The sequence below is a fragment of the Pinus tabuliformis genome, chromosome 5_1 (genome assembly GCF_031772625.1).
Source record: "Pinus tabuliformis cultivar Carrire ecotype Pingquan chromosome 5_1, CPIR1, whole genome shotgun sequence".
Lineage (NCBI taxonomy): Eukaryota > Viridiplantae > Streptophyta > Pinopsida > Pinales > Pinaceae > Pinus > Pinus tabuliformis.
Genome location: NC_142305.1, coordinates 966211566 through 966238864, shown reverse-complemented (window position 1 = coordinate 966238864; position 27299 = coordinate 966211566). Strand labels below are relative to the sequence as shown.

The 27299-nt window shown below is 39.1% G+C and overlaps 1 protein-coding gene across 2 annotated transcripts in view; it reads right to left on the bottom strand.

Moving 5' to 3' along the window:
- Positions 1 to 9223: 9223 nt before the first annotated feature.
- LOC149167978 (protein FATTY ACID EXPORT 5-like) overlaps positions 9224 to 27299 on the bottom strand; it is a 147770-nt gene continuing 129694 nt past the window's right edge. The window contains exon 3 of one of the 2 annotated variants that reach the window (XM_089433278.1): positions 9224 to 9569. In XM_089433278.1, the coding sequence (XP_089289404.1) occupies positions 9497 to 9569 (73 nt within the window). In that variant the 3' untranslated portion in view covers positions 9224 to 9496. Of the gene's footprint in view, positions 9570 to 9750; positions 10260 to 27299 lie in introns of those variants that run through there. The other variant, XM_089433279.1, reaches the window with a different exon arrangement.

The window sequence follows — 27299 nt, the reverse complement described above, 5'->3', positions numbered from 1 at the left end:
TTAATATAACTCCAAGTGACTTTTGGGTGATCCAAGTGACTTTTGGGTGATCTCTAAATCCAATGGCTGAAATAGATTTAGATCAATGGCTGAGATTAAATGCTCATTTAAATCTCACTTTCTATTTTTTAATTCACCCCACTTAAATAAAGACCCACTTAGTCATTTATTTCCAAAGTCACTTTTCCTTTCTAATTTTTCATTTACTTTATAAAAGTTACTTTAAAATTAGACTTAGTAACTTTATCACTTAAAGTCACATTTAAATTAGATTTAACTTTATAAAATTATAAAGTCACTTTAGGAGAAAAATTAAATTCTTTTGGACACTTTTTCCTAGGCCAAAGATCAAAGCCTAAGGGAACCACCTGTCCTCCGGTACCAAATTTCAACACTCCCTCTTACCGAAGAAGGTGTTCCTCACCACACCCATCTTGTCTCTGAAGTAGACATGCTTGCCCCGTGGTAAGGCTTTGGTAAGAATATCTGCAACCTGCTCATCAGTGGAAATATACTCAAGTTTCACAACTCCCTTCTGAACATAGTCTCTGATGAAATGATATCTGATCCCGATATGCTTTGACCTGTCATGAAATACTGGATTCTCCGTGAGTTTAATGCAACTCTGATTATCACAGTAAATCACTGAAGGTCTCAACGGCTGACCAAATAAGCCAAACAACATCTTGCGAAGCCAGATGGCCTCACAACTAGCTAGACTGGCTACCATATACTCTGCTTCCGCTGAACTCAGTGCTACTGACCGCTGCTTCCGGCTGAACCATGACACTACTGCTGAACCCAACCCAAAACAACACCCTGAAGTGCTCTTCCTATCAGAAGCACAACCTGCCCAATCAGAATCAGTGTATCCTGCCAATCTCACTCCATCTCCCTGCCTGTAGTCCAAACCATAATCCACTGTCCCCTGCAAGTACCGCAAAATGTGTTTTGCAGCCACCCAGTGAACCTTCCTAGGCTCACACATAAACTGACTCATCGTGTTGACTGCAAAACAGATATCTGGTCTAGTGTTGACCAAATACATCAAGGAACCAATCAGCTGCCTGTACAATGTGGGATCCACCAACTCGGAATCCGAAGCATGAAGCTTCTTCCAGTTGGTGATCATCGGTGTCGACATGGGTCTACAATCCTCCATGTGGAATCTGCTAAGGATATCCACAATATACTTCCCCTGCCCCAGGAAGAAATGCCCCTCCTCCTGCCACACCTCCAAACCCAAAAAGTAATGCATCAAGCCGATGTCCTTCATCTCAAACTCCGCCGCAAGATCTCTCTTGCAGTGCTCTATGAGTCTCTCTGCACCTGTAATGATCAAGTCATCCACATACAGCACCAGAATGAGAGGCTCCTCACCAATCACAATAAAGTAAAGGTTCGGATCTGCCTCACTCTTTGTGAAACCCATCCCCTGCAAGTATGCATCTATCTTGGAGTACCAAGCTCTGGGAACTTGCTTCAGGCCATAAAGGGCCTTCTTCAATCTGCACACATGGGACTCCTTCTCATGCACCTCAAAGCCCTGTGGCTGCTCAATGTACACCTCCTCCTGTATGAAGCCATTGAGAAATGCGGTCTTCACATCCATCTGGTGGATCTTCCAACCCATCTCTGCTGCTATCGATATAATAGAGCGGATCGAAGTATATCGAGCCACGGGAGCGAAGGTCTCCTCATAATCAACTCCCTCTACCTGGGAGAACCCTCTAGCCACAAACCTCGCTTTGAATTTCTCAACGCTGCCATCTGCAGCATGCTTTACCTTGTAAAGCCATCTGGAAGTAACCACGGATTTTCCCTCAGGCCTCGGCACCACCTCCCAAACATCATTCTTCATGATAGAAGAATACTCCTCCTGCATGGCCTCTCTCCAGACCTGCTGGCTAGCTGCCTCCTCATAGCTAGAAGGCTCAGAGTCAAGGATGTTGGTAACCATCGCCATATAGCTACAAAACCTCTCAGGCGGTCTACTCTCTCTAACCGGCCTCTTCGGCTCAGCAACAGATGTGGCATCTCTCAAGGTGTCCTGAAGCCACTTGGGCTTCCTCTTCCCTGAGCGCACTTGTCCCACCGGAGAATGAAACTCCTCCTCCTCATCATCATCAGTAGCCTGAACTCCTGACTGTCTGTCTGCTGTCCTCCTGCTTGCACCTGAACCTGTAGAAGCTAAGGTACCGTGTGAACTGTCCATCAGTGGACTCCCTAGTGAACTGCTCTGTGAACTGCTCTGCATGCTGCCCGGAGCACCACCCCTCTGGCTCGGCGAGCCACTGCTCACTGATGGACCTGACATCCTCATGGATGTACCTCCGGATCCTCCTGATCCCTGCCCACTGGATCCCTGCGACTGACTCAACTGCTGCTGAGGGTCTGGCTGATCCAGATACTCTAACTCCCGTGACCTCCTAAAGGCCCTGTCCTCCTCGAACTTCACATCCCGTCTGACAACAACTCTCCTCTGTGCAGGGATGTAAATCCGAAAGGCCTTTGAGGTCTCACTGTAGCCCACAAAGATACCCTTCTTTGCGGTGGGCTCTAGTTTGGTCCTCTTCTCCTTGGGTATATAGGAGTATGTAATGCATCCAAAAATATGAAGATGACCAAGATCAGGCTTCTTCCCAGAGAAAGCCTCCTCCGGAGTCATGTGCCCCAAGGCACGATGCGGACTCCTATTCTGCAAGTAAACAGCTGTGTTGCAGGCCTCTGCCCACAAGAACAATGGCAACCCCTGATCATGTAACATGGCTTTGGCAGCCCCTATGATGGATCTGTTCTTCCTCTCCGCAACCCCGTTCTGCTGGGGGTTGTAAGGAACAGTGAACTCCCTCCTAATGCCTGCCTCCGCACAATAGTCAACAAACTCTCCAAGGGTGTACTCTCCTCCATTGTCCGACCTCAAGGACTTGATCTTTCGACCTGTCTGAGTCTCCACAAGAGCTCTGAACTCCTGAAACCGCTTGAAGACCTCACTCTTGGTCTTCAAAAAATAAATCCAGGTCCTCCTGGAGTGATCATCAATGAATAAGACATAGTACTCATATCCACTCAAGGAAACATGAGACATCCGACCGCTCACATCGGAATGAATCAAATCAAGTATCCCAGTCGCTCTGTTGTCACTGCTGGGAAAAGGGGATTTGGCAAACTTGCCCATCGCACAACCTCTGCAAGTATCAAAGTGATCAGTACTGAAATCTGACACACCTGTAGTGATCTCCCGCAATGTCCTCAAGGCTCCATGATACATATGTCCCATCCTGCGGTGCCAAATCTCACACAGCTCAGAACTGCTAGCTCTGCTGTCGGTACTACTGCTCAATGCCAAAAGGGGCTGGAATGCAAACTTGTACACCTTTGCATGGTGTACACCTATCATTCTAGCTGAATCAGCTGGAGTGCCCCTGGGATACATCAACACCTGTCCTCCCCTGAACAGTGCCTCATATCCTCTGTCCTCCAAAGCTGAGACGGATATGAGGTTCTTCCTCATCCCTGGCACATAAAGAACCTCTGACACCTTCAAGGGAGGTTTGGACTCCCTCTGAAATGTCACTGTCCCCACCCCGACTGCTCTAACAACTCTGTCATCACCGAGTACTACCTCGATATCAGTGCCACTCTCTGAAAGCTCTGAGAAGTACTCACGGACTCCTGTCATGTGACGTGAAGCCCCACTGTCCACATACCAGATACCTGTAGATGCTCCGCTAATCGAGGGAAAAGCATGCTCCCTCTGAACCTGTGTGGCAGGTGATCCTGCACTAGAGGACTCACACGTAGTGAACGCAAACTCTCGGTCAAAACGACCAGCAAAGTCCTCAATCTCTGCTGAAGCTACCACGTCCTGGTTCTTCCCCTTTTTCTTCTTCTTCTCCGGACACACAACTGCATAGTGTCCCATCTTTTGACAATTCCAACACTTCACCTTGGAATAGTCCTTCTGTGTGTTCCCCTGTTTACCTTTACCTTTGCCTTTGCCCCCACCACCGCTTGTGGAAGCCTGCTTCTTCCCTTTGCCTTTCTTGCCTCCTTCCACCAGTGCTACGTCCTCATCCTACTCAACTGGCTTGGCTGCCCCAAGCTGTCCTTTCCTGATCTCTGTCTGAATGCAATCATCCCAAAACCTCTCCCATGTGGGAAGGGTCTCACGTGCACAAACCCCATCAGCAAAGTTCAACCATGAACGGGGGAGGCCATTCACTGCAATACGCACCAACTCAGTGGATGGAATGGCCTCTCCAATCGCTGCCAACTCATCTCTCACATTGGTAATCTTTGTGAGATATCCAGCTGCACTATCATTCCCCATCTTAATGTTCTTCAGCTTCTCCTTCAGGACCATCTTCCGGTTCTCATTGGTACTCTGGTAGAGATTGGACAATGCTGTCCACATCTCATGGGCATTGCTCTTTCCTCTCACATGAGGAATGCAATGGTCTTTGATTCCGTCTAGAATCAGCCTCTTACCCTTGTTGTTCTTCTTTTTATACTCAGCCAACTGAGTAACATCAGTGGGCACAACCAGTGTTGCAGGAAGCGCCCCCCCCCCGGATCCTAGGCCGGAATCGCGTCCCGTACGGAAGCGTTCCGGAAGCGCCCTAGGAAGCGCGATTCCAAAATTTTAATGCGCTTCCTGGTTTTTGAGAATGCGGATTGCAATGGAGACAGTTCTGTTATGTATTACAGTGACTCAATGTTATTCCTATCACAGTTTCGATGCTACCTTGTTATTCCTATCACAGTTTCGATGCTACCTTGATTTCGATGCTATTACAGTGATCACACTTCGGTGATATTACAGTGATCACACTTAGGTGATATTACAGTGATCACACTTCAGTGCAGTGATGCAGTCACAGAAACTCGAATTATCTCTGAAATAAAATTTGGGTACCACAGTAAGGTAATGCAGATTAAAGGTTTTGTGCTACCACAGTCTTGGTGCCTCAACAGTAAGAACAGTCATCAATAGATTTTGGTATAACTACAGTGATACAAATTTGGTATCACAACAGTGAGAAAGTTTTCATCACAATAAGAAGATCTTGGTACCTAACACAGTCTCAATGATAAGGGTTCGGTGAGAAGGTTTCACTGTCAAAGTCTTGACGCATAACAATGATATTACAAGGATAAGGACTTTGCATCACATACATAGAAATTCGATCAAGGCACTTCAGAGTTTCGATGATATTATGTAATGCTTAAATCAAAATTTTCCCATTTAATTTTACAATTGAATTGCTAAATTCATGTAATGCCCAAAACAGAATATAATATCCAAATTAAATTTCGAATTTGTTCTAAAATTTACTAACTACAATTTAAGCAAGAAATTTATCAATTTTAATGCACAGAGGCCTACAGTTGCTCACTTGCTAGATAAATCATAATATGCTCTATGTTTTATGTTTTATAATATGCTTAAATGTTTTATGTTTTATAATATGCTTAAAAATTTGATGTATGTTTGTAATAGCTAGAATATAGATGATTGTTGTACTTACTAGTAACTACAATGGAATCATGGATGCCATATCTATCTTGATTTATGCAAAAATATGCATGTTTTCATGTCTTCTACAATTAATTTGGTATTTGGGATGTTTGTTTTGAGTATAAATGCAAAAAAATATAAATATATATATATATATAGCAGACGCTTCCGCGGACGCTTCGCTTCCTAGATTTTTGGAAAATGACGGTTCCGCGCTCCGCGCTTCCGCTTCGCTCCCACTTCGTGCAACATTGGGCACAACAACAAGGTTCTGTGCGGTATGCACCATGATATCCCAGACTTCTGCCTCCTCAAAGATACTCTGCATTCTCTCCTTCCAAACACTGTAATTTGTATGCCCATCCAACCTATCCTCCACCCTCAATCCCAATGACATCCTGCTGTCCTAAAACTGAAAAATAGCACTGCTGTAGTAAAGATAAAACTGTTGTTTATGAAAAAATCAGCTTGCTGGAATTTTCTGAGTGAAAAATCAGCAACTGTAATTTTTCCTTTTGCTGTCCCAAACTGCCCTTCAGCACTCAAGCTCCGATACCATGTAAAAATTTATGTTTTCCCACCCCGATTTTCAGTTTCTCCTTATTTCTCCCATGTAGTTAAATGCCCATTCCCATAACCATACATTTAACAGACTGAAAAAAAATAAATATTGCTGAAAACACAAATTCTGGAAATTTTTCAGAATGCTGGAAATTGCAGAATTAAAAATCAGCAATCAAAAACAGCCATTAAAACACTGATATTTTTGGTCAACTTGACCCTGGAAAAACCCCCTACAACTCTTGGGGAAAACCAGTTTGAGAGCTCTTCTTTATTTCTGAAAATTGCCTTTTTACAGTGAGAATTATTCAGCAAAAAATCAGCAAGCAAATTTACAACTTATCTCATTTCCCGTGCCTCACAACAATCTGGAAATTACAGCAAACAGGACAGCAATAAATGCTGTACGGCCTCCGTTTTGTGTGCAGAAAAATCAGCAAACTGCTCCTCGATTTTGTGCAAAAATCTGCCTTTCACTATGTGCTGAATCAACTGTATAAATCTGCTCAACTGCTGCCTTGGAATGTGTGCCAAGCTGCTGTCTCCTTCTCCTCCCTGCTCAGAAATCTCTCTTGCTCTCTTGCTCTCCTTCTCCCAATCTGCTCATGAAAGAAAGAATGACCTTTTCCTCCTTTTCCTCCTTTAATATAACTCCGAGTGACTTTTGAGTGATCCAAGTGACTTTTGGGTGATCTCTAAATCCAATGGCTGAAATAGATTTAGATCAATGGCTGAGATTAAATGCTCATTTAAATCTCACTTTCTATTTTTTAATTCACCCCACTTTAATAAAGACCCACTTAGTCATTTATTTCCAAAGTCACTTTTCCTTTCTAATTTTTCATTTACTTTATAAAAGTTACTTTAAAATTAGACTTAGTAACTTTATCACTTAAAGTCACTTTTAAATTAGATTTAACTTTATAAAATTATAAAGTCACTTTAGGAGAAAAATTAAATTCTTTTGGACACTTTTCCCTAGGCCAAAGATCAAAGCCTAAGGGAACCACCTGTCCTCCGGTACCAAATTTCAACACGAAACTCTGTGGGAAAAAATCCATCCATGCTAAGGATTGGTGTGGCCCAAGATGAGTGTGATCCCCGGGTGATTTTGAAGACTTAGATGCCCCTAGGTTGTGGCTACTCAAGCCACATGTTACGCGTGTCAATCATCTCAAAACTCACATTACCTAACAAATAAATAAGACTTCACCTTTTTATAAATGATATTCTATTTTCTAAAATAATATTTAAATTCTCTAATAAAAAGTTACCCATTCACATGTCAAAATATTTAATAGAAAGCAATTGACCTTTTTTTGCTAATGTAGTTTATTCAAAGCTTTGGTTAAAAGTAAAATTAGGGTTCAATGCCCCTTTATGTTGGATGGAAAGCAATGCAATTACATCACATGAAAAAAAGTGATTTTATCACAAGTTTTCATAATATTTGAACATGATAGATTCTGGTGAAAAAGGTTAATTGAATGGTGAAGATTTATTAATTATGAGTTTAAAAAATTAATAGTTTTACTAAATTTGTAATTTAAAATAAAATAGTGGGAAAATGTATTTTAACATAAATATATATATATATATATATATATATATATATATTATTTAATAAAATTATTTTTTAAATAAATTAATTAAATTAAAAATAAATAAATATATTAAATCAAATAAAATAATTAATTAAATTTTAAAAAATAGATACAAACTAAACATAAAAATCTTAACACTTCATTATCTCCCAATGAAATTTTAAACTGTATGTTTATTTGTTTTATTATTTACATAATCCCCAATTGTATAATCTTTAATTATTTAAGGGTTGTAAAATTTTATTAATTTGAAATGAAATTTTTAAAAATATGTAAAATTATTTTTATAGTTTATTTAATTAGTAAGTACATAACTTTATCTCGTGGTTAATTTACTTGGTAAGTTTTTGCTATATAAAGCTAATATGAATGACGTTACTTGAACACACTGATTCCAACTCAAGTGCTTTTTCCAAAATACTGAAACAAAAGAAGAAAAAGAAAATAAAAGATATCCCTGCTGAAAATCTAGATTGTCTTAGTTTTAAAATGGGATATTGTTAGTTAAATAAACCGCCAACTATCTTGTCAGACTGTTATTAACAATGACGAGGAATAAGTCCTGCGATCTACGAGCGTGTAATCAAATTTCAAGAAATTATCTTAGGAGGATCTCAGCTATAAAATGTAGTAAAATATCACTGTCAAATGGAATACCCGTCCAATTCTGGGATTTCTTTGCAGACCTTCGGAAAATTAAGAAAAAAAATCTAAAAAGAGGAGATAAAATTGACTCTTTATTCTTCCCTCTAATTGCCAACAAAGATTCCCCAAATGGATTAAAAAAACCAAGCAGATAAACTGAAAAATGGTCCTTTTTGGAATAATAATCACTAGAGAACTATCTTGTGTCTAAAGGGGTAGCATTCTTGACAGCATCACCATGGTATAATAAAAACCTTCCTTTTTTCATCCTGAAAGGCAGAAAGAAATGAAACAGCAATATCGATATGAGCAAGCAAGCTTATGAAAGACTAGAATGGCGTCACCAGTCATGAGCAGATTCATGTCACACAAGCTTATGAAAGACTAGAATGGCATCACCAGTCATGAGCAAGCTTATGAAAGACTAGAATGGCGTCACCAGTCATGAGCAAGCTTATGAAAGACTAGAATGGCTAACAGAGAAGAAATCCATGTCACACAAATTGAAAACAAACAAGAGATACCAGAGACATATTAATAACCACTGTACAATAAAAACCTTCCATTTCATCCAGAAACGTAGAATGAAATGAAACAGCAATATTGATATGAGCAAGCTTATGAAAGACTAGAATGGGGTCACCAGTAATGAGCAGATTAGGGCTAACAGAAGAAAAACAACAACAACAACAACAAACAAAAAAAAACAACCATCTGCTCCAAATTCAAAACAAACAAGAGATACCAAAGACATATATAAGTCTGGAAAAACTTAGGATCTTATAGGCAGGGGTGCACACCCAAAAGGGGGCATATGATGTAAACATTTTTTATGACTAGTAAAGAAAGTAACTTCATGCACCAGCAAATAAGAGAAATTGTACATAAATCATACACAAAATTAAATTTACTACCAAGAATATCACTTATCATCAAGCTATATTCAACATTCTCATAGATGACAATAATTCAAATTCAAAGTAAAACATCATTTGATGGATTGTATTAACAGAAGCTACTATTCATATTTTAAAATAACTAAATAACCTTTTATATTTAAGATCTCAGACTAATGGAAAATAAGATAAAGTGAAAAATAAACTATCATCTTTCCATTTCTCAGTCCTTTCACAAGGCCACATGATTCTCTTTGGCCCACTTTCGGTCACTCCTTTTTTGGGCCTATATGATTTCCTCCTTTAGTGATCTTATATAGATAGAATAATGTCATCACAGCACTGCAATAACAATTGCTTGATTCAGTACTCTTCAATAACAAGTGTTGATTAGCTGCACAATTAATTGCATCCAACTCCTCAAGAATACACTTTAATAGAAACATATCTAGCCTCCACACTTCTGACCAGAAAGGAAGGCTGACAACGGTGAATATTAGGGAAATGGGATCTGGTATTGTACTTTCTTTCAAAGATATGATTACTATGATATGAATTTAATAGTAGCAAATGCAAATTCACCTATACAAGCTCTGCCATCAAACACGGTACATACAATTGCAGTCTCACTACTGAATATAATTTCCAATTGGTATGATGATCGAGCTTCTTCTCAGGACTCAGTTTATTAATGTTACTAACATATCGCAGAGATAAACAGCTATCTCTAACCAGAATAAAAAGTATACAGTTCCAGGCCAAATCTTTCTAAAACATGAAATCTGCCAAGATTAACAAAACCCAGACTCTATTATCACAACAACGCTAAGAAACATGCAGAGTAGTGTACTTATCAATGATGAAAAAAATCTCATCATGGGGATATGGCAATAAGGTAAAAAGCAGAGATGCAAATATCATGTCAAATCCAGGGTTTGCTGGAAGCATACGACCAACTTATCAATGAACATGAGACTGTCTCCTCAAAATGGTTAACGTTTCATGACATACAGAGTCTTGAATCTAAAATACCTGCAAGGAAAGAAGGTTGAGTGCTCTATTATTTAACATTCTTTTTTTGTTCTTTCAGCAAAGCCTCTCTGTAAGATTGATTGAGCAAGCACTAGATCTAAATGTAAAAGGCAGTGCCCCAAAATTATTGCAATAATTTCTAGAGTTGAGAAAGACCCTCTTCCAGGCACCTAAAATTGTCAGGCAGGATATTTAGAATGTTCTCCTGTTTCTTCTGGAAGTCCTAAAGAAGTAATGGAACCAAACACATAGAAATGCACAATCCATCAGCTAAGCTATCTACCAGTGCCAACAGTATCTTGCCAGATGGTGTTTTACCCAAAAAAGAAGAATTCTCCATTTCCATTTATCAGCGGTTCATGTGGCACAGCAAAATCAAAGTCAATGGTCTAAACTCAGAAACTAGTTATTGTGCTGCTCATAATAAATGTTTTACAAAGATATAACCTACCAAAGAAATCTGGAAATCAGAGGCATAGTTCACATTGAGATGATAGGTGTGCCCCTTTCATAAATATAATTATCAGGTTGTCCAAAACAAAATAACACGATTCTGGAAATGAATAAAGCAATCCTCCCTAAGAACCCAGTCAAGGAATATATAACTATGACTATGCTGTAACTGTTATCAAAGATAAAGTAAAGAAAACAATGAATTAGAACCTAAAAGCCTCCTAAGAAAGTGACGTGTATATCAATGAGACGAGAAATAAAAATGCAGCTGATATGTGAACAATAATGACTTTTTTACATCGCTGGTTGTCATCTGGACATTCTGAGATCTTTGCAAAATATTGTACCGTCAAGAAAACATGTCAAAACTCTATCCACATGTTACACCTTGAAAATGGATGGTTCATTTCACATTTTCATTGGCCTTTCTTCTCTTACCAGCATAGCAGATCCTTCGAGTTCAGTGGCAGACACAGGTTTAAGGTAGAGACTTGGGAAGCATTGATGGGGATTTTTCCAAAGACACTTCAGATGGAGTTCCAGTTCCAGTTGGGCACACTTGACACCGATTTGGAGGCATGGTTACAACTTACATGACTTACGCTATCTTTGTTGCATCATCGATGAGGAGCGTTTTTGCTCATTTGCATCCAAGATCCAATACCACATAGATGGAGGATGTGATTAAGCGAGAAACCCCTAGAGGATGAATTCCCTACCTAAGTGTCCAAGGTATAATTTATCGTGAGGTAAGAACCAGATACGGTGCCAGACAAGGACACCCTGCATTTCAAAAGGTTCAAACTTCAGAGCATGGCATGTGGCAAGACAAAGCCCGGAGGAGAGAAACACCCTATCTTGGATGAAGTGTGGGACATGACAAGTGAAGAAAGAAGCTAAAACAGCTTGCTTAAAACGATGGCATCGTTGAAGGCATTGGGATAGTCAAATAAGGGTCATTTGATGTGGGAGCATCCCACTCCATGGGTAAAAACAACATTTGGTTGCTTGATCATGAATATGCCCCCTTTAATAGGGATGTTTTGTGCAAAAGGACATTTAAAGCATATTAAAGTACTTTATGGAGCATTACACATTATCTGAGGCATATTCCACATGACTGGAGGCATGTTTCCTCTTTTTGAGGAACTTTTGAGGGTCAGGACACATAATTTAATCCATTTTCACATATTTGGAAGCATATATTCACATTTGTATTTGGTGGTAAGACACATTATTCAATGCCTTCTCTACATATTTGGAGTTGTATTTCACCTTTGAGGACTTTGGGGTGAGAACACTTTGCTGGAGGCATTTTTATGTATTTGAAGGAAAAATATTTGCATGAAAAGATGCCGTGTGGCATTGTTGACATGGTTAAACCCTCAAATAAATAATGAATCAATGTTTCAAAATGATCTCATGAAATAAAAGGATGACAAGAGGCAACATGAACCTATTTTATTCACTCGCAAAGAAACTCAAAGAGGATTCTAGGGCCTTCTAAAAATAAATATTGTTTTATGGATTAGAGTTTGATTTGAAGATGATAAATAGAACAGAGGTTCATTTGCTAATGGAGTGGTTGGAAGAGTGGGAGTTCCCCTCCCACTCTTGAGGGACAAGTTTAATGTGAGGTTTTGCCATCTTTTTTTTCATTTCATGGATGATTAGGGGTTTTGTGAGGATTGCCATGGTCTTTGCTATTGAAATAATCTTTGAATGGGGGCAAGTTCATCACATAAGAAAAGACTAGAGTGGAGGTTGTAAACTCTCACTAATCCTTGATGTAACCTAGAAATATTGAGGATTTTTGCTCCTGTAATGTTTTAGTTAGGGCTGTCCACTCTATTTTAAAAAACTGTCCTAGCTAAGAAGAAAGATTAAGTGTGGCATGATATGGTTCTCTTGATATTGTGATGAAAGCAGATTTGAAGAATGATGCATTGTTGGCTGTTCGTTCAATAAGAAGGTTATCCCACTTTTGTCTGTTTCATCTTATGTTTCATAATCTGGTTGTTCTTTCTTTGTCCAATGGTTACACATTATTATTGGTGGTAATTTCATGGTCGTGATGGTGTATCTTATTTAAGGGCTCTCGCTAAATCTTCCACAACCTAAAAATATGTTTTCGACTATGATGGCACATCAGTAAAAGACTTAATTCATCTTCTCCATCCTACTCAAACACTCTACTTCTTTGATTGTGACTCCAGTGCCCCATTTATATCGACATTATTCTTGGTATTCCACCATCTGTTTATTTATAAAGAATATCATAAACTCTTTTTGCTAAGGTTTACCCCTTCTGCTGGAAAAAATCTCACCTAAAGTGAGAGGAAGAGTTGCTTGATAGTGGGTAAACTTCCGAAGTGCCTATTGTTGGCACATCAGTAAAAGACTTAATTTCATCTTCTCCATCCTACTCAAACACTCTAATTCTTTGATTGTGACTCCAGCGTCCCATTTATATAGACATTGATCTTGGTATTCTGCCATTTGTTTATTTATTAAGAATATCATAAACTCCTTTTTCTAAGGTTTACCCCTTGTGCTGGAAAAGGTCTCACCTAAAGTGAGAGGAAGAGTTGCTTGATAGTGGGTAAACTTCCGAAGTGCCTATTGTTGAATTTTTTGTAGCTATGGTCGGTCTTCATAATTAATAATTTAGCCCTTGAAATATATGTAATGAAAAATATAAGAAAAGTTCTTCATGTCAGTTTCAAAGGAAAAATTTTGAAGATTGAAATTTGAATTTTTGGCTCCAAAAGTCAAGTCGGCCCCAGTTAAAGAGACACCCATTCGGCCATCCAGATCTATATATCATTAGAGAAATTTTGAGGTCAAAAATGGGCCTCAAAACAAAAATGTACAACCAAAATCAACTTTATAAGAACCAATAGAATTGAAGATGATGATGCCAACCATGGGTGACGATTCACCATTTTTGGAATAAAAAGGTAAAATGATAAAAAAATAAAAATAAAAACTACTTTTTCAACTTGTATTTTCAACTTATCTTCCTATGGTTTTACTCAAGTTTCGAGCGGGAGCACTCATTGGATGCAGAATTTAATTTTGCAGCCAAAGTACACATGTTGAATACTTTCGATGGATCCCGCCACACGTTTTCTCGTGTATTTCTCATTTTTTGTGTGGCAGGATCCATCAAAAGTATTCAACATGGGTACTACTTGGATGTGAAATTAAATTATGCATCCAATGAGTGCTCTTCCTCGAAATTTGAGTAAAATCGTAGGAAGATAAGTTGACAATACAAGTTGAAAAAGTAGTTTTTTTATTTTTTCACTCAAAAATTTCATGAGGTAATCTATTCTTATTTTATTAAATCCACTATTATTTTGTAATTTTCCTTAGGAGGCCAATTTTAGACCTCAAAATTTCTCTAATGATACTCCGCTCGACCGCCTCCAAGCATAATTCAAATCTCACAAAAGAAGACATCCTCTGCTCATCTCGACGAAGAAAGGCAAGAGAAAGGACGAACGAAGTTGATCTAGCAATCTAGCATTTCCTTTATCTATCTATTCAACCTCGCAAGTGTGAATCTATTCTTATTTTGTGACCTTGCACGTGTTACAGAAGGGCCAAAATTTTGAAGCATACCAAAACAACGGGACCAACATTTTTGGGTGCAAAAGTAGGCCAGATTTTGGCCCTAACAAATCAAACCAGGCCGAATTGTTTGGGTTGTTGATTGACTTGTCTAGAGGGCAGTTTGACCAGGTGTGACCAGGGCTATGTTACTAGTCAGTTTGACTTTATGTTTGACTTGAAGAATTAGATGTATCTCTGTTGAACTAAATAATTTCTCTAAGGAAAAGGTTGTTGGGTTTTTCTCCCATGTGGGTTTTCCCAGGGTAAAATACTTGTGTCTCTTGTTTGGTTGTCTCTTTATGATCCTACTATCATAGATGTTTCTATTGTTGATGTCTTATGTGTAATTGCTTAATGATGAATATGAATATGAAAAGGGATTAAATCATTAGAAGTAATTATCATTTTAGAAGACCTATGAACAATCAACAGGGTAACAGAGCTTGGGTGAAAGAGCAGCCTTGACAAGTCAGCCTGTGAACGAATCCTATGGTCATAATTTGCTAGACTCTAAAAGAAAGTGTGAATCTTGAAGAATATTCGTTCATTAAGGTTGGTCTATGGAATTGAAATTCTAGGGGTCTTGTAGTGGAACGTTTTGGCATGTGATAATAAGAAAGCAAATATATAAAGTGTTCCATGACTACGATCATATTTTGCAAAATTGTTGGTATAGATACGATTTGATCTAATACAATATTCATCAAATCTACCATATCTAAGGACATAATTCCTCTATGAAGTTCCCACTTAAAATGATCTTGTATAAAAAAGGGCAAATGAGACGAGTGTTTTCGTTTGCAAAAGCAACATGGATGACTGTGATGAAGATCAATACAAGGGCTTCTTAATGCACTACACAGAAAAGAGGATACACAATTCTTTTAGGCTACCAAGTCCTAGATTTGATATCTTATGATGTGAACTCAAGAGAGATGCAGTGTGTTTGGCATGTTTTCTCAAGATATGATTTTTGGAGTAAAGCTTGCATTAATCTTAGACAAATGAACCTTATGGTAAGAAGTCACATTCTTATCTTGTATGTGTTCTTCAAGGGATTAATAATAGGCTACCTGCCAAGGTACCAACCCAACAGGGATCCAAGTGTCATCTAAGCTACCTACCAAGACACCAACTCAAGAGGGATTTAGGTGTCATCCTCGCTAGCTACCAAGACAACAATTCAACACGCATCCAGGTGTCATATAGGCTACCTGCCAAGACACCAACTCAACATGGATCCAGGTGTAAATCTAGGCTACATTCCAAGACACCAACTCAACAGGGATCCAGGTGTCATCTAGGCTACGTGCCAAGACACCAACCCTAACTAAGATCTAGGTATCGTCTAGGTTACCTACCAAGATACCAACCCTAAGTACCATCATACTGGATAGTTATCCTAAGGTACAACAACTCATCATCATCATCTAGTCGGCGCCTCAATATTACAGTATCCAAATTAGTACAAATTTGTCACCACTAAGGTCAAACTTCAAGGAACATCTATCTTCTAGCAGTACCAGTATCATATGCTTACCCAATCCTTTGGTCCTCATTCTCTCCTCATGGTCTTCACTAGATGTGCGGTTGTTAGTCCTAGCTTATTGCATGACACATGACAAAAGAGAGTATCATATCTATGATCCTCTCTCCCTCTTAATTAGGGAAGTGATCCACCATTCCTTCTCAATCAAGGAATAGATCTGAGCTCCCTATCAAGCATAAGGAGATCAAATACTCCTCAACTTGGGAGATACAACCACAAGCCCTTAGCTTGTCTCATCAATGCATCATCTATCAATGCTTTCGTGGAGATCTTCAAATGTAGCTGCATTTCTTCATATCATACAGGAGTTTTGACTTTCCTGAATAGAGTCAAACTTCTTCCTTCAATCTAGGACAGGGTTTTGGCCATCGACTTTCCATATCACTTTCCTTCTTTTCCAACAATGACATAGTGTTGAACCAATCAATGTATAGCTAGCCATAGCATCCTCTAATATGGAAAGTGATCCTTCTTTGTCATCATCTGGTTATCCTTCTTGTTGCTACTTCTTTCTTGTCAACAAAGAGTAAACATCTTTTGCCATATCCTCCTTAGAGGATTTCCAAAATTATCCACTTAATCCAAGTATGTCTTGAATCTTAAATTGAGTTCAAACCGAAACTTAATATTGACCATTATTCGATCAGGGTACAAATAGCATAAAAGAGCTAGTGGAACTATGAGGAAAGGAGTGGCGTATCAATGTGGAAGTGATGCAAAAGCAACAGCAATAGGAGTAGCAATATGCTAGTAGAACGAGACAGAATGGATGGGGGTAACAATGTGGAGGTGAAGCAATAGTAATAGGGGAAGTAATGCATTAAATAGTACAAGTTGAAGTAGGTTTCTCTCTCTCCACCTTCATATTTTTTCCTTGGATTTATACCCTGTTTCGCAGATGCATCATCTGTTGTAAGCAGATAGTTCCACAGCCCATTATTCAGGCAGAGTTTGGTGTCCAACCATTTTCCCTCGAGATCATTTTCCAGTTGGTCTCTTTCTTTCATAGCGTCCAACTTTTCAGAGAATGCCACTGGGAGAGAGAGGTACCCCTATCTTGCTCTCTTTGCTCATCAGAGGCACTAACCTTGAATCCCCCCAGGACATGCTCAAGGTTGGTTCTCAATCATCTTGGCTTCTCCAATCACTATCTCCCCTCAGCGCCTTCTCCCATTAAGATTCTCCCTTGATGCACCAAGCCATCTCTTGCCAACTTACTAGGCACTGAATCGGGCCAACAGAGAGGATATCTATAGATTGTATGTTCAAGTCACTTGGACTTCACCTTTGACGAGCTTGTGCTCAAAGATGTCGTTCTACCTAGAGCACTCTTTTGAGCTGCAAGATGGCATCATAGTTTGCTCCCCATACACACGCAAACATTGGATGCATTCACTCGAGATCCACTGGGATAGCTCCAAGTTGATTCTCATAGACTCTGAAAAGAGATAGATAGACCACCATATACCATGGTTGGCTATGTTAGAGAATCTAGGGCAAAATAGTGTTGTGATGATTCTCTGAGACTTGATAACAATTTGTGAAGTCTTTTTACTTTTTCTTAGTTAGCTTATACTTCTTCTTCTTATTAGTACATATGTGTGTGCTTCATCAAACTGCTACCAAAACAAAATAACAAGAACACAAATTTGGCTCTCTGCCAAGGACAAACCCTCTCCACTCTTAAGAGGGAAACCCCTTGTAACTTTTCTCTTATTGAAGCTTCTTATTTGAACAACTGCCAAACCCTAGACCCTTGACTAAGATGTCCTCCAAGCATGAGTCAAATCCTTCCTCTTTCTGCACTGTCACTTCCGGCACATCTTCCAGCTCTTCTTCCGGCACTTTGTCTTCCAGTACTTTTGTCTTCTAGGTTAGTAAACCCTAGAATATTAGGGCTCCTCTTCTTCGCTATAAGGAGGTCCTTCTTTGCTTATCTTGGAGACCTTGTAGACCTTTCTCTACATCCAAATGATACCCTTCAAAGTGTTGCCTTTAAACTGTTGTCAATCTGTAACAACTTACCTCTGAAATCCTCGCACGTGTGGACAGCAAGAACCCTAAAACAGTCCTTCTATTCTCGTTCGCTCTACCTCCTTTCCTCGCTGATGAGAGAGGCCTTGTAGGACTAATTTGTAACTAAAAATTGTGAGATATAATGACTTGCACCTTACTGTAGTTGTAGCCGCAGGCAGCCCTTACTTCTTCGCACGTGTGACTGTGTGTATGCCCTAAAGACAGTCTTTTCTTCTTCGTTGTTTCACCTTCTTTCTTCGCTGCCCTTGTAGCCCTCTTTCTCACCTTTTCTTCGTCTTACTTTGTCCTCCTTGCTTGCGGATTTCAGAGATATGATTGTGTGTCCAAATGAGGAGTGGACAACCTCTATTTATAGAGGTTTGTCCCTCCTCCTTGAAGCCGACATGACTGTCCCTAAAGCCGACTTGCAGTTGCATTATATTTCAACATTTATTCATCGTTTTTGCTGCTTGTAGACTTCATTGGTGCTAGGAGAGGATTTGACCATGCTTGGAGTTATTTCCTTGACCTTGTATGATGACTTACATGATGTAACATGCCCTCAAAGGGTCTTTTCATAATTACATTTTGACTTTGACTCTCTAGAAGCACTTCAAAATGTGCTTAACCTATTTTCAATGAGAAAGAAACTCATTGACAAATAATACAAAAATAATCTCTTTTCTTGAGTAAGTAAAAATATCAAAATTATGTTTATGAAGACCGAACCTAGTTATATTTTGTCCAACACTCCCTCTTAACTAGGGAGGTATTCATACAACATTACAAGGTGTTTGGCAATTTTCAATCTTGAAGAATTCACATAAGAGAAACCGGATTAGCAATCCATTTGTTATAGCATCATATTCATCAGCATTGTCATAGTGCAAGGCCTTGACTAACAGCTCCATCTCTTTACGAGACCATGAGCTACAATGCTGGCGAGACCAATGATTTATAGACACCTTCATCATTGTCTCTCAAGGTACATACCACCTGGGTGTTCTCCAAGTATGACTTTCTAGGACTATTTTTATCTTGGGTTCCCAGCCCTCAAAGAATATCAGTCCTCTTGCCTACTCTTGTCTTGGATGCCCTACTCATCCTCAAAGAGTATCGGATGCTAGATGATTACCTAATCCTCCCATTCTTTCTTACCAAGTGAAGACAAGAATGTTGTGTCTATCTTGTATCTACATTTCCATTCATGGCCTTCATCTAGACTTACGGATGTTAGTCTTGCATGATCCATGACATGGAAAACACAATAGTCACTCCTTTGTAATCAGGGGTGATTCAAAGCTTCCTCTTGATCAGGGACTTGTCAAAGCTCCCTCTTAACTGGGGACTCTTTCCTTCATCAGCAGCTTCTTCTTCGTGGGCCCTTCAGCGACATGATCTCCTTCCTTTCTTGATGTCATGAAGTCTTTGATCGAACTTCTTCTCGGTAGGGCACCATCCATTCATCACTTTCCTTCTTGGATAATCATGTCATTGCTTCGTGGAAAGTGACTATCAGGTTCTTCTAGTCATCTTGGCTACTCCTTCGTCATCTTGACCATGCTTCGAAATGCTCTCCTCTTGGATGCTTCATCATACTTGCTAATTTATATGCTTTGACCTGGTAGCCCATCATGACTTCATCCTGATATTGCTTCACTATTGTTTTCCCTTTTGTTGGATGGCTTCTTCATCACAAAATCTTCATAGAGTAGAATCAGTTATCTGCACCTTTTATATCTTCAAGGCCTTCATAGGTGTCAAGGGTCCTTTCGTCCTACCTTATTTCGGGAGATATCTTTCAAGGCATTTTGTCAAATAGTGATTCTTGGTGAGCATGGTGTTCTTCACATGTTTGATCTCTTTCTTCATTTGCTTCTTCTCAGATAGATCGCTCAACCACCTAATGCTTCTTGTGGAAGCATTCCTTCATCCCTTGCTTTCTGGACTAGTCAGCATTTCTTCTTGCTTCTTAGTCAGCAATCTTATGCTCTTATGTGAGCATGTTTTTTTGTTGACCTTCATTGCATTGTGGTACATGCCTTCAAGCATGTTCTTGGTGAAAGAGATCCTTTCATGCTTGATTAGGTTATAGAACTATACCCATGACTCAATAATATACAAATGATGACATAACTTAAAATTTGATGCATACATACCTCATCTTGATCCTCCTTGATCATTCTTTGTTGTAGCCCTTCTTGCTTCATCTTAGCCTGCCTACATATCATCCCTTTTTCTTGAATCCCATGAGTGGGATTCCCAATGAGACATTTGCCTTGGTTCACGAACCTTCTCTTGAAGATTCCATCATAGTATCTTAAAGATCCTCGCCTTGCAAATGTTTCCTACCTTTGATGATTTAGGTCTTCTAAGATTCTTGTCATGATCAAGTTTTCTTTCATCATATATGAGGTCCTATTCTAGGTATGCTCCTTCTACATGAATATTTTTGAGCTATATTTGCCATGCTCCTATGTTCTAGAAGATATATCTACTTATGCAATTTTGTTATTCTCATAAATGCTATATCTACATGAGTGTCTAGAACTCGATGTACATCGTGCTGTTAGATTCTAGAGGGTAATTCTAGCCATGCAATTTAATTTATCCCTACATGCTTCTATTCAACTCAAAACTTTGAAAGAAGTCTAGAAGGAAAGGGTTTGACCTAGTCATAGAAGAGATCTGGAGGATCTTCCTTCTTTTGCTTTCTTCCTCATCCACCTCTTGAGTTATATGAGCTTCTTCTCTCTTTCTCTTGTTATCGTTGTCTTTCTTAAGCTTGGGACAATTCCTTTTGTAGTGTCCATATTCTTGGCATCCAAAACATTGGATCTTGGACATGTCTTTGTTGTTTGTTCTTCGTGGACCAAACTTGCCAAATTTACCCTTTCTTTCGGCCATGGTAGCAAATGCTTGCTCCTTTGATCCCACATCTTCTTTCACCTTAAGTCTAGTCTCCTTTGTTCTACATAGAGACCACATATCACTGAGAGTGGTTGCTTTCTTCTTGGCATAAATGCTTGATGTGAAGTTTCCCCACTTCTTAGGTAGAGCATTGAGTACAACAGTTGTCATCTCTCTGTCAAACATGACTTCCCCAAGCTCTTGAAGTTGATCTCTCGTCTCAGAGATTTTTATTAAGTAGGGATCTATTCCCTCCTTTGTTATCTTCATCTTGTATAATTCACTCCTCAGAGATAATACTTCTACGGTGGTGGATATCGCGAATAGCTCTACTAGCTCATCATAAATTTCTTTTGATGTCTCAAACTTGGAGACATAGGGAATGAGAGAGTCCTTGATAGATTCTATCAGAATCCTTTGAGCTCTTGTCTCATCCTTATTATACTTGGCTAAGGTTTGAATATGTTCCTTAGCAGGGACATCGATGTTCCCCTTGACATATTCTAGGAGCTCATTCTCCTTGATAAGTAGATCAGTCCTCTTCTTCCACGCAAGAAAGTTATTGGTGCCTACCAATTTATTGCTTTCCTTGCAAAAGACATTGATGTATATTCAGTTACTCGATAGATTTTGAGATTTGATGGATTTGCTTCCTCCTTGAAAGCTTGATGGCTTGTCTTTCCTAGATCTTGATGTCCTTCAAGTTGTGTTCTCCAAGTGGACTTACTTGGTGATGAGGTGTGCTTGAGGACTTGTAACTTGATGTAGATCTGCTTCTTCTTTTATATAAGGCTCTCTTTGTAGCCCTCTTTGATGAATGATGGATTGCAGACCCTTCTTGTCCTTGAAGTGGTTGAGATGTCTAGGCTTGATTCTTCAACTTTATAGATGCTTGAGTGTTCTTGAGTTGCCCTTTCCTTGATGTGTAACCTCCCTCTCATACCATTTTAGAGAATCTAGGGCAAAATAGTGTTGTGATGATTCTCTGAGACTTGATAACAATTTCTGAAGTCTTTTTACTTTTTCTTAGTTACCTTATACTTCTTCTTATTCTTATTAGTACATATGTGTGTGCTTCATCAAATTGATACCAAAACAAAATAACAAGAACACAAATTTGGCTCTCTGCCAGGGACAAACCTCTCCACTCTTGAGAGGGAAACCCTTTGTAAGTTTTCTCTTATTGAAGCTTCTTATTTGAACAACTGGCAAACCCTAGACCCTTGACTAAGATGTCCTCCAAGCATGAGTCAGACCCTTCCTCTTTCTTCATTGTCACTTCCGGCTCTTCTTCCGTCACTTTGTCTTCCTATACTTTTGTCTTCCAGGTTAGTAAACCCTAGAATATTAGGGCTCCTCTTTTTCGCTATGAGGAGGTCCTTCTTTGCTTATCTTGGAGACCTTGTAGACCTTTCTCTACATCCAAATGATACCCTCAAAGTGTTGCCTTTAAACTGTTGTCAATCTGTAACATCCTACCTCTGAAATCCTAGCATGTGTGGACAGCAAGAACCCTAGAACAGTCCTTCTATTCTCGCTGGCTCTACCTCCTTTTCTCGCTGATGAGAGAGGCCTTGTAGGCCTAATTTGTACCCGAAAATTGTGAGATATAATGACCTACACCTTACTGTAGTTGTAGCCGCAAGCAGCCCTTACTTCTTTGCACGTGTGACTATGTGTATGCCCTAAAGACAGTGTTTTCTCCTTCGTTGCCCTTGTAGCCCTCTTCCCACCTTTTCTTCGCCTTACTTTGTCCTCCTTGCTTGCGGATTTCAGAGATATGATTGTGTGTCTAAATGAGGAGTGGACAGCCTCTATTTATAGAGGTTTGTCCCTCCTCCTTGAAGCCGACATGACTGTCCCTAAAGCCGGTTGCATTATATTTCAACATTTATTCATCATTTTTGCTGCTTATAGACTTTGTTGGTGCTAGGAGAGGATTTGGCCATGCTTGGAGTTATTTCCTTGACCTTGTAGGATGACTTACATGATGTAACATGCCCTCAAAGGGTCTTTGACTCTTTTCATAATTACATTTTGACTTTGACTCACTAGAAGCACTTCAAAATGTGCTTAACCTATTTTTAATGAGCAAGAAACTCATTGACAAATAATACAAAAATAATTTCTCTTTTCTTGAATAAGTACAAATATCAAAATTACGTTTATGAAGACCGAACCTAGTTACATTTTCTCCAAACGGATAGGATCTATGAAATGTGCCACCTCCAAAAGCCAAAGAAAAAGACGCAGTTCATTTTTTGTTGCCCCTATACTATGAGATCATAGGACGCTATCACTACCTATATCCCGATTCGAGAGGCTCCCTCTATACCTTCTTCAAGTACCAAGACCAGTGATGCTTAGCCCTCTTCATTATGTAGATTTTCAGCCACAAATCTCAGTTCTTACACGCCATGCCCCACCTTGGGATGACCAAGATGATCAACTCATACCTTCATGTGGATCCGTTGGATCAAAACCACAAGCGACAAGGAGAAGTTGAAAGTTGTGTCACATGGTTCGGGTTTGAGTTAAAGTTCGACAATAATTATGTACGATTCAAATTCAAATTTATCGATAAGGTTTGGTTGAGGTTTTCCATTAAATTCGAATATATATATATATATTACTTAAAAATATATATAAATATATATATATATATATATATATATATATTGTAAGTTTGGTAGGTACTTCCCATTAATTTTCTATCAAAAGAGCAGGTTACATCCATATTTCATATGATTAGGTGGCCTCCACCTGCCTAGATGGAAACCAAGTCTGTTGGCCACCTAACAGCATGATAAGTCATCCAGAAACAAAAAATAATAAGTCTTACTAGCCACGCTATATATGTCTGAGTGTCTTTGTTCTTCCTACTATCTAGATAACTATAAACATAACTAACAACATTCCTAAAAATTTGAAATTGCTTCATACAAAAACTACAACCAGGGGTGCACTGTCACTCTACTCATCATCAGTTGAATCAACAGGAGCAGGGTCCTTCACAGTAGAGCCTGGCAGCTCTGTGCAAGGAATACATGGGGTGTGCTGCTTGATGCAGGTGAGGCGTCCATTTTGCTGCTGCAATTGAAACTGGATCTTTTACCTCTCCTTGGTATAATCTGGGTGTCCATGGGAGGACATATACATGTCTGTTGGGAACTGATCCAGAGCTTTAGCCAAAAGACTCTTCATCATCCAATATAATGGATTGTTTGCTTGTATTGGGTGGATCTACCGCGGGTATGTCCAGGGTCAGGAACCAATGTTTGCCACTTGTCCAGATCAATTCCCAAACTTTCCTCTTCCTATTTAATCTCCTCCTCCCATTCTGCTATGAGTTGTCTAACCAGGGTCGAACTGCCTGAATGGTACGCTTAGGCTGCATCCTGGATAATCTAGATGTCAATTTACGCCAACGCAGAGTCCCCCCGGATGGGTTGGGTTGATTGGCCTGAGAAGGGGACGCTTTCCTCTGTTTCCCGCGACCACAAGCTCCCTAGCATTCCTTCCTTTACTAGAGTTGGCACAAACCATCTTGATGCACCTGCAAGTGGAATAATTGATTGTCTCTATATATGGAAGCCGACCCGAATAGAATCTGGACTCGGGAGCAAGAAACTGTCGAGGGTCGTTCCAACCCTGGGCACCTGCCAACGAAATTACATAAGAGGCCAAGAAAATAAGGAACCAAATCGAGAGCTTGTTATCAACAAGCAACCAGCATATAGTTATGGTCTCACCCCTGCCATTGCTCCAACAGTGTCCGCCATCGTCGGGCCTACAGTTACAAACTAACTTATCCACAAGAAAAAGCCCAGAAGGGGCCAGGTCAAGCCCATCTATAGTCAATTCAAGCAAGAGACTTGTACGTCAGAGAAAGAAAGAGCAATAGAACCTTGAGTTGCCCCTAGGCCAAGTCCCACACACAACCATGCACCGTAACCATATTCCATATACCATTACCACAGGGACACGACTGACACAAGACGCTTCACCTAGTTCAGACCAGACCATGACACTATGCCCACAAAGACCGGGCTAGTAATTACAGACCGGGTTGTCCATAAACCAAAACCTTAACAAATCCAACATAACAAAGGCAGGTAGCACAGCGAAACCCTGAGCGACCTATAGGCTAGACCCCACGTAAACCCATGCGCAACAACCAAATTTCATAAACCATTGACACAGGAACATAGAAAACTAGAGACACGACACACAGAATTGACCCAACCATGCCGCAATCCAAAGAAATCTCTTTCCATCCCCACCCAACTAACACTATTCCATTCACCCCAGATACCCGCAAATAGAGACGGTGATCCATAGATGCAGGGATAACAAAGTTATGAGTGGAGACATACTCGTGACTGAGACCTTGAACAGGAGGAGACTGAACCGGCGTCTTCCCCGGGATGAGCAGCCCGGACCAGATCCACAACGAGCGGAGCACACAGACCAACTTGACAAATGCGACGGAGGGAAAACTTACCTTCACGACCTTCTTAATGCCTCTGCCACCTTCTGGGTCAACATTTACCCCTCGCATGCGCACCGCCACCTCTCCAAGTGTTGCATGCATGTGGAGTATGGCCTTAGATTTCCTCAGGATCTACATATTAGACAATGGGTCGAGATGTACCCATTGGATCCACCTCACAACCCAATTGCGGACTTTTTCAAATATATATAAGAACACAGAAAAATAATTATATATATATATATACTTAAAAAAATATATTTTTTCAAATATATATAAAAACATAGAAAATTAATCATATATATATATATATATATATATAATGATATTTATTATATAAACTTAAAAAAAAAAATCAAAATAAATAGGTATATATATGATTATATATATATGAAAAATAAATCAACATAATTTAATTTAATTTAATTTAGCAAAGAGTTGGAATTAATTGGGCATATATAACCTTTAAAAAAGGATTGGATGACATTGATTTATTATGGATTCCTTACACGAAATTGATACAAGAAAATTGTAACCATGAGTCGTCGTTGAGTTGAGAAGAATGACTGAGGGTTAATGGATTTGCGCTAAAGAATGATTTCGCCGTCAGTGCCATGACAGAGTTAACAGAAATATGCAAGGTTTTTTTCCATGCAACCAATTATAATTCCAGTTCATTGAAGATTGGGTTAGTTGTCGATGTCATGATGGAATCAACCAGAGTAAGGTTTTTTTTATTTGCATACAACTATACTTCAAGTTCGTTGAAGAATGGATTAACTTTTGGCACCAAGATGAAAAGAACCAGATTGAGGGAGGGTCTTTTTGTTTGCAGTCGAGCATACTTCGAATTTGTTGAGGTCTTGCATTTAGATTTGACGTTTAGGTTCAACGAACCTAACAAACTTGATTTTTTTTTCCAGTTCGACAAATTTCAAACCTCACGGTTCAATTTCATCGAACCCTATGACATTGGTTCAAAATGCACTAGACAATATAAGGATGAGATCTCGAGTCTCTTCTCAACCTCCGAAGGGATCGATGGATATCATCAAGACCAGTTCAACAATGTCAAGTTGTACATCAATTCATATGTCCTCAAAGCACCAACGACACCAGCCCCAAACAATTCTAGAGTAGGGTGCCCAAACCCATCTGACTACCTCCCAATTCCATAGGAGTGGCCAAGAATCTATTCAGAGATTCTTTCGACCTTAGATGCTAGGAGTATCCCTCTATGATAACAAAATATGGTTCACAAACTAATAAACCAGTATATTTGGAAAGTAAAGATATCCATTGAGGATAAAACAATAATATATAAATGTATGAGAATGATATGATCTAATACAATGGGACCTCGTATATATAGCTAAGCGGAGTGCCCTTTTATTAATAGGCATATCCTTTGAGACATGTCGTTTCATTATACTAATTATTATTTAAAAATGAGTTATTTATTTATTTTGCTTTATATATTTATGCTCATAACATTGCCTTCCCATTAGAAATGCTTTATTAATTATTATTTAAAAATGAGTTATTTATTTATCTTGTTTTATATATTTATGCTCATAACATTGCCTTCCCCTTAGAAATGCTTTGTCCTCAAATCATATTTATGGAGAGGCTTAACATCTTTTTCCTTTACATGTAATGTTTTTGCATCATTTTTTGTTCTTCGAGTTGTCATTTATGCTATTTAAATGTTTTTTCTCATTTATTCATAATGATTTCTTTCCAAGTTTCTATATAATGTGCTATATATCTATATCTATATATATATATATATATATATATATATATATATATATATATATATATATATCCCCATTAAATTTTAGGGGGTCACGTTTCCATTGCATTTACGTTTTAGAAAAACATACATGTTTCCTCATATCATGCAACTTAGTTCATAATCCCATGAGAAGAAGGGGCTTGGATGGCCAAAGTTGATGAAACCATATAAAAAATAGAGAGAAAAGCTTGAGATCTACCCCCT